The sequence below is a fragment of the Anopheles moucheti genome, chromosome 2 (genome assembly GCF_943734755.1).
Source record: "Anopheles moucheti chromosome 2, idAnoMoucSN_F20_07, whole genome shotgun sequence".
NCBI lineage: Eukaryota > Metazoa > Arthropoda > Insecta > Diptera > Culicidae > Anopheles > Anopheles moucheti.
Genome location: NC_069140.1, coordinates 62,994,009 through 63,007,733, shown reverse-complemented (window position 1 = coordinate 63,007,733; position 13,725 = coordinate 62,994,009). Strand labels below are relative to the sequence as shown.

Here is a 13,725-nt window from a genome sequence, read left to right as displayed (position 1 = left end):
GATGTGCCGTTTCTGCCCTGTGATGGACAGCTGTCTCTGTTCGCAGATGACATTGCCATCGCAGTTAAGGGTAGAAACATGGTTGAGTTGAGGAGCAGGGCTCAGCGCTGCCTTGATAAATACCTGAAATATGCATCAAATTGGAAGATTAAAACCAATATAACCAAAACGCTAGCTATGGTGCTTCCACATCGTTATAAGCTCAAACTGCTAAATCCTCTTCCGAGGAGCAGAGTGAATGTGGGGGGTGAATCTATCGAATGGTCCAAGGTCATAAAAAACTTGGGCCTGCTGATTGATCGCAAGATGCTATTTCGTGAACATGTGCAGAGTATCTTGAACAAAGGTCACATCCTTATCAAGAGCCTGTATCCTTTGATCAATCGTAGGTCCAAGCTTCCGCTCCAGAATAGGCTGGCACTTTTTAAACAAATTTTTGTACCAATGGTGACGTATGCGGTGTCCGTGTGGGGGTCTTGTGCACAAACTCACAGAAGAAGTGTCCAGATCAAGCTCAACAAAGTGCTGCGCATGATTTTGAATGTAAGCAGATACACAAGTCTTGTCCATATGTATGATAAAGCTGGCGTCGTGCCTTTGAATGCATTAATAAGAAATATTAATATATATAAAAAAACAAATGTTTGCATTCGCCCTACGAACAAATTCGTGGCATAGGAGATTTCATTAGATATTAGCTTAGTTTAAAATAGAATAATTTTCTTAAATTAGGTTGTATATAGTTAGTTTGTTAGTATAGTTAGTTAGTATAAGATTAGGTTAATTATGGAAAAAGTCGAGCTAATAGCAATCAATTTCAATGAGTAACACAAAGCTAGCAAACAAACAAATAATTATTTAATATTCTTATTATATTATGAATTTAGGTAAGAAAAGCAAAAAGGCTGCGTATAACAACAATATTTTAACAATGAAATTGCATAACCATTATCATGAATAATTGAGTTATATATATATATATATATATATATATATATATATATATATATATATATATATATATATATATATATATATATATATATATATATATATATATATATATATACATATATATATATATACAATTATATCGAGAGATCGATACAATGGAAAAAAATGGAAAGAGTTCCATTCGAAGGAAAAAAGACAAATTCGAGATTCAACTCTTTTGAAAGTGTGACTAGTTGTGAACCACTCGTTTTAAAGAGCAGTAAATTAAGTAATCTATTATTTACTATTAGTAATCTACTTGCCTTGCCTAGCAGAATACGTTCTTTAAAGTTACGTTTACGTTTACGAACGATTAAGTTCAACTTTAACTAGTATAAAAGAAAAAAAGATTTATGTATACCAGAAAATTCAATTAACAAGTATATAATAAATATTCAAAACACGGTCTGGCCTTTCAATTACATCTTCAATTAGGCTCATCCCAACCACTTCGGGTTGTCATAAGCAATATACGTATAGAAAGAATATTGTAAATGCTTTAAAAATATTAAAGTGGATGCTTTCATTTATTTCATTATATAATCTTAATGTCACCTAATAGCTATCAGGTGTCATTCCGCTTTCTCCAATATTGAGCGTTCTAGCCTGTATCGAATGCAACAAGAAACCTAGTCAGTTTAATATGGTGGCAGAAGAAAAGCGAATGGGAAATATGAACAACACAAACAGCTCTGGGATATACAGCTCATCATGTGAGTAGCGATGATCACTTAAACGATGAAAATGATGAACGATGGCATAGACTAGCACATGTATGTTTAGCAATAGTGAGATTGGTACAGAGCCTTGTCCGGTACTATCGTTTTCATATCCCTCGCCGCACTTCGCATTTCTCCTAAATCCTTTACCGTAATCAACAGGAATTGTATGGAGATGATGCAAATCACTAAGAACTCTAAGCGACAATGCACAACAAACTCATTACGGTGGAATCTTCAGTTTAGAACGCCAGGAAAATAGCAATACTGGAATGAAAGCAAACATGGACGATACACTGTATATAATCTCATTTGCATTGTTGTTTTGATACTAACCTCCTAATGGAAAAGATGCTGAAGGAAGAAATAAAGAGAAATAGAGACTTCGCCAAAAAACCGTTCAGAGACAACGCAGATGCGATGCTCGCGTCTGCAAAATAGGCACAATAATCCAACAAAAGTCAAAAAAGTTTGCTGGATGACAGGCTTCAGAGGGTTTTAGTACGAAAATATCATTTTGCTGCTGCCAAGAATTACTTGCCATGAAAGGTAAGCAAGGCGCATAAGTACGTTTGGTGTTGATTTGCATGTTGAGTACAACGGGTAAAAATGTTTAAAACATTTCGCTTAAAGAAACTGCTTTAAAAAATGCTCTACTGTTCGTATGTGTATGAACTGTAATGGTTTTTTTTATTCGAAGGAGACGGCCAGGCCGAATTGCATGAACTATAATTGTTAACACGTGTAAAATATTATTAACAACAAATGACACTTGTCATGTATATTTACCGAAAATATAACAGCAAAAGAACTCCAACTGTTTGTTGTTTGTTTTGAGCATTGTTTCAGTTCGCTATCGTGTTTGGGATCATTTCCCGCGCAGAGTTTTAAATTATGTATGAAACATTTCAAACACTCTTTCCACATTCACTATTCCTGCAATTCATTGACATTCTAATTCTTTAACGCGTTGATCGATCGTAATTATAGCTAACGGAAAACCACCGATACCAATCGCAACCCATTCTGTTTCCGATCCCACCGAGTCATTATTGCACAGCTGTCTCAATCCTGTGAAAGTACCAGACTAAACCCTCTTCTCGGTCGAACATTCAATTGCACGTTCAATTATTTCATCATCTCGATCCAATTTCAATACACTAATGGCTTTTGATACCATCCGCTATTTCCGGTATCTGACTTCGGAATACGTTTCACATTATACGTGCTGAAATTTCACAATGTTTCTGGTTGTACGTTTTGTCTCTTTACCACCTGTGACGTAAGGTGTATTGACCCAAATGGTACATTATTTCAAACATTCCCATTAAATCATGCGCTCCTGATACAGAATACAGATAATGTGTGCATAATTTTCCCAAGGGAATGTGCATTCGACAATAAAGTTCTACTTTTGTCATGTTCGTAACATACTATCAACTTCAGAAATTATTATAGAATTACAATACTTTTTAAAACGATGGACCGATTTTTGTTATGACTAAATAGTAAAGTAATACTAGTAAAAAAAATTATAGTCTGCAATCTTGATTGAATTATTTGCAATGCTATAGGGAAGCACGCTTTATTAGGTAAACGATGATCTCATTTTCATGCACTCGCAAACCTTCGGTGGCATATTGCTACCACCATTAAGTACTCATGAAAAGAACGATGTCAAATCATGTCCAGAACTTTCCGAACTTTTTCAAAACTCCAATCTTTGACACCGTTTATCAGTCGATTCATAATTAAATTCAAGGAAACCTAGGAATTACAGGTTAAGCTTAAGCTGCAACCGCTTAGCGGTCTTGTCCTGCTGCAGGCGTCCTCTATACCGCCCACGGTCGAGCGCCTTTGTCTACCAATCCATTATCTCTGCCTTCCTGTCGGACGCATCAACGCCATTACTTCATCTCAATTTGTGCCTCTCACCCCTCCTCTGTCCTTGTGAACGACCTTAAAGGATTTTACGGACTGGGTCGTCTGGAGTCATTCTCGTGACGTGGCCAGCAAACCGGAGACCTGGCGAGTCAAATCTGCCGTACGCCAGTAAGTTCGCCGTACAACTCATAAAGCATCACCTTCCACAAATACGGGGCCAAAAATCCTTCTGAGCATCTTCCTCTCGAACGCGGCTAAGAGGGTTTCGTCAGTTTTGGACAAGGTTCATGTCTCAGAGGCGTATGTTAGTACTGGAACTATATATATATAAGTTCTATATAGGCTCAGCTTTGTTATTTGCGATAGGTGTTTTGAGTGGAAAAGTTTCCGCAGACTGTAGAAAGCATCCTAGCAGGTTGGCATTCTAGCATCCTAACATCCAGCGTGTATCTCAGGAGCAATGTTAATGTCGGTACTGATTTTTGACCCAAGATAGGTGACTTCGAAAGCGCGATCACGTATTTCGTCGCCACTCTTGCGTAAGCTAGGAATTGTTAGCCTTCAACAACTTGGTTTTTATCTCGTTAATCTCCATCCACTGAGGTTTTCCTCCTCCTGCATTTATGCATTGCTTTAGATGCTTTAGATTTACCAAACAACGTATAGTGCGTTATGCACCTGATATGATCAACCAACCTGTTTGGTGTAGCATATAGCACCGTGATTTTTTAATTTTACAACGAAGTGCTACAGTGCTAGTGATTGCATTTGTAGAAAACTGACAAAACTTAGTGACGTAAAGATTTTTTTTTATACATCGACTATATTGTGATATAAAGCAGAGGATTTTCAAATCACCGTTTTCATCGACAAAATCAAATCATTATTCTCAAGACATCTTTTTTTAATGTCGTTAGAATAGCCAAGCCATATCGACTTATTTTATCCATATAGACGGATAGTCAGTCCTTACTACGAGGGTTTTGTCTGGATGGGATTTTGCCTCGGTCCTGTCGTGTGAAGACCGGCGCCGCTACTAAAAACCACCCGGCCAAATGTAAACACATTGATGTTAAAAAAGTACTTTAGTGCTCGCTCTTTTCAGATCGCTCTACGTAGGGCTATACAGTAAATTTCTTGCAAAACTGCCGAAAATCTTGCGCGATTATCGAGACCAAAATGTTGAAAAACATATTTAGCTCCGTATGTATGTAAGAATAACGGCAAAGGTGCTACCATGACAAGCTCATTGAGTGATTGAGATCATTCTATTAAGCAGGTGATGCCATTAGAAGGACACCGGACGACCCAGCTCGTACAGCCTTTTCAGTACATGCACATAGGCGTGGATGAGCAAAAATTTGATAGATATTTAATATAGCGTTAAGTAGATCTATAGTAACCTATAGTAATCTATAGTAACCTATAGTAGTAGTAATCTATAGTAACCTTGGTTGTTCAATGGAAAACGATGTGTAGTAACAAAGTATCTTAAATTTGTCATTTATAATAGGTTTATCTATTGTAATATCAAGCAAACTTTTGTTGCCATGCCGTCCTGTCTTTTTTTCTACGGTTGTTGCAGCAAGTTTTCGTTTCTGTAAGGTTTCATTATAGTTTTATCATAATCGGTCTTCAATTTTCGTTATTTTCGTCTTCAATGTTCTCTCTTAAATTCGAGCACATTTCTCCGTCTTTTGTGCATGATTGTTTGTGATTGTCTGCGAAAGGAGTATTACTCACCTCAAGTAATCTTTTGTCGGCAAACCCTATTGTTTCCTTGTTTACGCTTTCCTGGTCTTTTATTTGATCCGTTTTCAAGCTTACTACAGCGCTAACTCTAAACCTATCCGAACCGAACTCAAATATAAAACACCAGCAGATGAAAGATGCAAAACCTTTAACAAGAGCTGTGGATTGTAGAGAAATGAATAACGAGAGTAGAAAAATGGTAATGCTTGGAAGCAGTAGAGAGCAACAGATTTCGTCTGATAGAGCGAGATAGTTAAAAACATGACGGCATCATGAAAACTTTGTCCAATTTTCATTTCCGCGCTTCACATTTGTTTCCCAGTTTTCCTTCGCAATTCGTCAAACATGACGGCAAATAGTGGAAAACAAATTCATGAGATCGGACTTCTGATGCACGCTTAGCTGTGTTTTCCATTCACTTTCCCGTCCCAACGCTGGTTGATTTAGTTTTCGGTTCTTTTTCCGGTTATGCACCTTGCACCGTTCTGTTATATGCGTTTTTCGTCACTCTCATTCACCTCATAATGCTCAACAAGGCACAAACTTTATTCAAGTTTTTGTTCGTTCGCCTTTGCAAATTTTGTTTGGTAGAGCGACAAAACAGAAAAAAATCAACACACACATAAACGATCATGCACACTATATGCATTGAGGTTGTTTTCTGTGACTTTCACCTAGTTCCTTTTGTTTGGTTGTGCAAATACAAACCCTTATGTATAGTTTTTTGTTCTTCGGGGTATGAGTTTTATAATAGTACACACATTATCATCGGTTCATGGCATAAACTGTTGTATGCCACAAACTGTACAACTGTTGTATGTACACAGAATACTATGTTCCATTTTTACCCTGGCAATTAAACTGTAAGCCCAAAATGCGTTCATTAATTTCTTAGATGTCAAAATTGAATTTTATATTCAAACACATTAAAAACCCACAGCCAAGGTTTAACAGTATACTATATTTAGCCAGCGAATAAGCCGAAGATATGTAGTGTATTTTACTGATTGATTAACTGTATTTTAATTATAGCTCCAGTTCCAAAAATCCGGGGTACGACTAACGAATTTTAAAAAATGTTAACAAGTCTGACTCAACGCAACAACGAAAGGCAAACAAACAACAGCACCACATCGTTAAAAACATCGAGCAAGGAAGCGAGGCGATACTATTGAAGTGTTCTTTTGTGGGATCTATTTACGATGATATAATTGTCTCCTTCCTAGTTTATGTTATAGTCAATATCAGACAGCACATCATGCGCATTGAAATGAATGCAGATCATAAGGATAATCCACAAAAACTACTACAACGTATTATATTTCGTTTAAAGTATTTTTTCCACATTTTCTATCACATTACTAACATTAACTGTGGAATTTTTAATTGGATTCATTGTTTGAAGGTTGTGAAATAGTGAATATTATAAATTGAAATTGTTCTGTAGTAGTTAAAAAACGTAATAATTTTAGCTAAAACAGCACATATCGAACAATAGTTTTATTCTCAAGGTAGACGACCACAACGTATATTCAACAAACTTTGAAATTAATCACCACCTTTTGGATCATGTACATTTTCCATACAATTGAGCAATTTGCAGCTCTCGTGTAAAAATATTCATGTACACGAAAATGTAGTACAGCATTTTAGTCGTACGCATTATTGCAACACCAAAAACTGGTTTGTTTCACATAAATTGAACATCAACCACGACATAAACGCCACGTACAAAACTGAAAATACTAACAATGAACAATCCCAACACCCAATTTGCGATGCTGGATGGACGAAAAATAGAGAACCGTGTGTGTCATGCCATTACTTATTCACTGCATGCCCATTTATCGCTAGAATCCAATCCAACTTCTGTACGTCATCTGTCGTTGCTGGATCCGATTTCCCCTGCAAGTTTGCTCCCGCGTAGTGGACAGCTTGAACCCTTTTTCGTATCGGATAACACCAAAGCTAGAAGCGTGCACGTGTATCAACGCATCGTATTTTTCTTGCAGTATGAGCTTGATGAATGCAAATTCATCTTCTGGACCGAAACAATCTCAAAACTTCGTTTCCGCCATCGCTGCACCAGGTAGGTTTTTAACTGCACATGTGAACGTTGCTTGCCAGCACTCGCTCACGTCAAAACCAGCATCTGCAGTGTGGTATACATGGTAGGTACGAAAGTGTTCCACTGCTGGTGCATAATGGCATCACACTCATTAGACATTTTGCGGAATTGAGGAAACGGCCTGTTCACAGATTAAAAGCGAATTGTATTTGTCGACCGAAACATATATCATTTGAGTTCATTCGAGTAAGGTATAATTCAGTTACCGATTGTTGGAACTGTTTCAACATTTTTAATTCACTGACATCTGGTCCCAGCATAAGGTTTCTAAATATATAACAGTTTGTGCTTTGCGTGCGTGAATATTCCAACCCTTATCAGGCTGTAATGTAAAGCTTCAAAGATTTTTTTGTAAAAAGTTGAACATACAAAATTTATGTATAATAATTCCATTACTTTGTTAAATTTCCTATCCACAACTATATATTCTTATATTATTAATACTTCGTGAAGTAGATAGTCACTACACTAAATAATAAAAATTTACAATTATTAATTAATAACCTTAACATCAACCAATGATTCCCTAATAAAAATTTCCTGGCACTAATAACATACCCGCAGTTTTTAACATGACGTTATCATATTTTTCATATAAAATAAATTCTTATTTATTGCAACACGCTTCACTGAAATATAGGCCAATATCCCATGTGTTGCATATGATTTGATTAAAAAAACGAACAAATAAATAAAAACGTAGGTTAAAACTAACTGAAATCATCACTTACGTATCTTGCGCTGAAATGTTTGCCTATTTCACCTTTTTAGCTTTATTTCAATAATGCTATCTTTTCGCTAGGATGTACTTTCTGCAGCAAATTCATGTAGCAATGTCATAGTTTTTGTTGTTTGTCTATCACACCATTTTGCAAGTTCTTTATGAATACGTGCATAGGAAGCAAATGTCTAAATACGGAAGCTAATGTTTCATTTCATCCTTTTGCCAACGATCATTTCAGCAAGAAAAACCCAGACATAAAACATGTTCTACTAATGTTTTTAATATGTTTTATGTGGCGGTATGACGTAATGCAGATAAACAACTTGATTCGTTTGGTCGCTCCATAAGGTTCATCGGGAGGGAGTGGTAGTGGTGAGGTCCTTGGTCAGGTAATTAAGAATATTATTGTTTGAATATGCATAACCATTTACTCATCGGCTATAGGTTATTTATCTCCAGGGATATGCTTCTCAGATGCAATCGAGAGACATCACCTTATTATTGAGATTGTGCAATTGTATCTCAATTTCAATATGAAATATAGGTCTAGCAGGTATGCATTGTTCATCAATCATTAATGAAACATGATAAAAACATTTCGTACCTTGCCCTCCATTAAAAGTTTAAGAATATACCTTGATCATGTTAAGCTGTACTACACAAATGAATCTGTAACATTTTGAATCAAGATTATTGCCTCCAGTTAAACTGTTAATAACTGCAACCTATTCGATAGTAAGTACCATCGAACAATTTCGTAATAATATTAAATCTATTGCAATCTTAATCTGAAATACTGATCTATTGGATCTATTGGAATCTCATTCTAAAGTACAATCCTCATTAGTTTCGAGACATTTCTTTCTCAAAACAGCGAACCTTATCACGAGAGTTGTGCAAATAAAAACTTAAATGTGATGAATATCTTCTAAAGCTTGAGGCACTTGAAAAAATAATAACTGGTTATGTTTTTGAGTTTCACATCTCCACGTTAAACTAATGCTTTGGAGTTGACTAACAGAAATTCATTGTTTTAAATAAATTTAACGAACCAACTGTGCACTGTGCTCTGAACTTATACAAATTTTCTTTAAAAAAGTTGTATTATCTATGTTTCTAAATCATGCCTAATTTTGAATGGATGATAATAATAATTTTGAAACTATTCCCTACGGGCTGCCATATGCCAGTTTTGCTGATAAAAGAGCAGTTGTTACAAAGTCTTTCATAATTGACATTATAAACAAAAGTTTTATGCCAAGAAAAATGTAAAAAAGCAAACTCAATGGTATTTTAAACCATACCCAGAACACTGTCTGGAACACTGTCACTTGAACTCAACCAAAATACGAGTGATGCCATATAAAACGACGTGGCACATATGGGTAGTGTTGTCTTTATTTTCACATCACTTCATTTCTGTGTTTATAATCCACTAAGATTAAACATGCTAATTCGCGGCATGCATTAGCTGCTCGTGATCAGAAATAGTGTGTTATTCTTTTTTATTTGTTGCTCAAGTTGCTTCAGAACAATTGTCTCATTAGCACATGACTATTGTGGCAGCAGCTCATCTAATTTTCATTCCTCAGATTAGTTCTCACCGAACCCAAAAGCAACTATTTCACGCACAACATGGTGACATATTTTAAGCATATAATTGCATTTTCATAACTAGAACAAAACGAAACAACGGCCATAAAAAACAGACCAAACCTATTAAATTTTTAACTGAAGGCGTGATATGTACCGAAAATAAACTTTTCCATGTCTAAGTTTAACAATTTGCTTATTGCATAATATATATAAAATGTAGAAACAAAAGAAAAAACTGAATTTTGCATGCTACACAATTTTTAAGTTGGGGTGTTTTTTAGCGCCATCGGTCTCCAAATGAAAGGACCGAGACAAAAACTCATCCTAACGAACAAAAAACAAACATACATAAATTTTAAAACGAAAAAATTAAACAGTTTTATTTGTTCACCAACGAAAACGTTAATTAACAACAATTCTCTGCTGATTCTATATACACTCTCACTCATTTTGCAAAACGTTCTGAAACGTTTCAAATTTTCGCATAAACGGGTTTTAACTGTATTTTCCTACCGCTATTATTGTAATCGTGCTCAACTAGACTACCACAAAAGCCCGTTTTCATTTACCTGTACAGCACGATTGAAACTAATTCTAACATATCAATTTGTTTCATATAAATTTGTATGTGAAATTAACATTTGTGCCATTAACATAAGCAATAAGATTCAATCTATTAACGCACAAATCGCAGCTATTCAAACAGTCTTGTTTGCTTCATCATGCACGATCGCGATTTGTTATTTTGAATAACCTTTATAAACCTGAGTGTTAATTATAGCACTGTTTAAAAAACATTTTTTCGAAACGATCTTATACTATTTTTGTAATTTTTGATTTCAGAGAAAACCTTCTCATAATTGTTTGAATTGTGTATTACAATGTAAAAATTAAGGACAGCAAATATCGTACGTAGTGCGCATAAAAACCTAAGAATACAAGCAAATGTTATGTCAATACTAACTCACGCAAATGGTTTTAAATAAAACTTTTTGCTTGTATTGTAAAACCTCTGCCTAAACCAACAAAAAAAGTGTTAAATCTTGATTTTGGGAATTTTCACATAGGAAATGCATCTGATCCACTGCCAAGGAATGGCCAAAGGGGCCATTTAGTTTTACGCTGAGTACATTGGCTTACCAGTTAAAACACACTACTTCTGGCACATCGAACAAAGTACGATCGATTTTCGTAAACGCATTGTCCCAGATTATGTTTGCCCAAGCTTGTTGAGCAAACAGTCTTGTTTGTTTCATCATGCACGATCGCGATTTGTTATTTTGAATAACCTTTATAAACCTGAGTGTTAATTATAGCACCGTTTAAAAAACATTTTTTCGAAACGATCTTATACTATTTTTGTAGTTTTTGATTTCAGAGAAAACTTTCTCATAATTGTTTGAATTGTGTAGTACAATGTTAAAATTAAGGACAGCAAAAACCTAAGAATACAAGCAAATGTAATGTCAATACTAACTCACGCAAATGGTTTTAAATAAAACTTTTTGCTTGTATTGTAAAACCTCTGCCGAAACCAACAAAAAAAGTGTCAAATCTTGATTTTGGGAAATAAATGAGATCTTCTTAGACGTAATAGATCCTAATGTTTCTGAATCATACATAAAATTAGATTCATACATAAATGTAGATTCAAAATATCTTTTTCAAACCGGAAGAATATGTTATGTTGTTTAAATATTTAGTTGGAGTCTTCACGCTTCATGTGAGAACAGGCCAATGTTTTCAAGATCAAAGAAAGTCACCTGGTCGAGGGTTGGCAAGGTGGACTCACTCGTGATGGGCATCTGGTACTGATTGTTACTCGATTGGTTGTTCGTCACACGGTCGTTACTTGGAAGTTTCAGCGTGGCCTGCAGCTTCCACGCGACATAATTCGTATCGTAGTTCTGCTCACTCTTAATTTCATGTCGTTGAAACGCCACGTGCTTCGGTATGTACGGGTACAGATAGGAAAGCTCATCCAAATCGAGTATACGATCAGCCAACGAGTGGATGGACAACTCCTTTGCCGTAAAAGGTTGAACATGCAATATCTTGCGCAGCAAATTGTTGCTTTCATGCACGAATGCGATCGTGATACCGCCAACCACCGTTTCAGAAAAACGCAATAAGAAAGTTCCTGGCTGACATTTGCTCAAATATTGCTCCGCCTGCTGCCTTGATATGAAACCAATGATTCTCTCGTTTAACCAGAATTCATGCAGGTGCTCATGTATCAACTTCATCACCTGGTAAAACCATTCCCAAAATGTGTAATCACTGCCAGGCAGATTTTCTTTGCAGAACTGGGACCACGTGATGGCGAGGTCGTCAGGTACCGGAAACGGTTGTTTGTACCCAAGAGCTTTTTCACATAGGAAATGCATCTGATCCACTGCCAAGGAATGGCCAAAGGGGCCATTTAGTTTTACACTGAGTGCGTTGGCTAACCAGTTAAAACACACTACTTCTGGCACATTGAACGGTGTACGATCGATTTCCGCAAACGCATTGTCCCAGATTATGTTTGCCCAAGCTTGTTGAGCCTGGGATACATGTACGGTAACTACAACGGGACATGACATAGCCCATACTGGAAGGACGAGATCACAATCCGCAGACAAGCTGAACTGGAATAATAGAGCAAACTTCTCATCCATTACACATTTGTTGGGTTGCTTATGCATGCGCTTTATCTTTTGTAGACGCATACTGGTGAATTCAGCTGACAAGTGCTGCGTGACTCCGTTATACTTCAAACAGCTGACATTGTTCGCCATTTCACCAGAACTATGATTAGAAGCTTTTTTTGTCCGATAAAGTTCCTGTGCTTCAAGCTCGGAAATGATGGACACCGTCACTTGTGGCTGATTTGTCTTGATTTTCATCGTCTTACCGAGGAGCAGGCGCACGGTTACAGCGAAAATCGCGTTGATTTTCATAATTTGGGGTGGTTGTTTTTCGACGATAAATGAATTGAAGATAAGCGTCTCACACAAGCTTGTTACATATTTCATTGCTGTCATTAGATCTTGTGCCTCGATTAGATTGTTATATCCTTCCAGTTGTGTGTTGATAGCCTGCGTTAAGTGTACCTTCGTGTTCCAGATGATCTCTGCAAGATTTTCGCACCATAACTGTATGGTATCCAGATTGTTCTCAATCTTTGCCGATGACCCGATACCAACGAACCGTTGATTAATTTTCCATTGCGAAAGATATTTATTCAGGATCTTGTCCTGCAACTCTCCCGTCATGACTATAGTGTGCTGCAATGCCTTGACCAGTGCTGTTCGTTTGCCACAAAATTTATGCAAATGGTCGTCGAATTTGTCTTGACGTAGAGCGACTAAATATGTCATTTCTATTTGTATCTTCTCATCTAGCATCGTATTAAGCTGTGCTCGATGTTCCTGCAGCGCATTCTTCTCCTGTGCCAGATAATCGTGTTCCGTTTTTATGTAGCAGAGTTGGACGTCGTTCTCATGCACCATTACTTGGAGTCGCTGGAGTTGCTTGAACATCTCTGACACCTCCATATCAGCTAATAGGATGCATTTGTACGGGTAGGAAATACATTGTTGTTCCAAACATTTCTTCAGTTGCTGGTAGAGATCGACTGGGTTGCTTGAGAAGAGCTCTAGTAAAATGTTGACCGAGTTGTTCTGTTCTTGCATGGTGTGAGGGGAACATTTCACTCCCAATCGCTTCACCTTGTGGACGAGTTGGTTGAAAAATATAGCCGCATGTTGAGCACAAATCGCCGTCGTGTTGTCGGGATAGGTCGGTGGGTTGACCATTTGCGATTTGATCCAATTTGCTAACTGACTTCGCACCTCCACCGATATGTTCGCATCATACATGAAGCGAAACGCTTTCAGCGTGGGTTGCTCTAGCTGATTCAACCAGGACCACGGGTAACAAGCCAT

The 13,725-nt window shown here is 36.8% G+C and overlaps 1 protein-coding gene across 1 annotated transcript; it reads right to left on the bottom strand.

Annotated features, from left to right (window-relative positions):
- Window positions 1–11,508: 11,508 nt before the first annotated feature.
- Window positions 11,509–13,725, bottom strand: LOC128297041 (signal transducer and transcription activator-like). Its single transcript, XM_053032598.1, has one exon. The coding sequence runs from the start codon at window positions 13,723–13,725 to the stop codon at window positions 11,509–11,511; it is 2,217 nt and encodes a 738-aa protein (XP_052888558.1).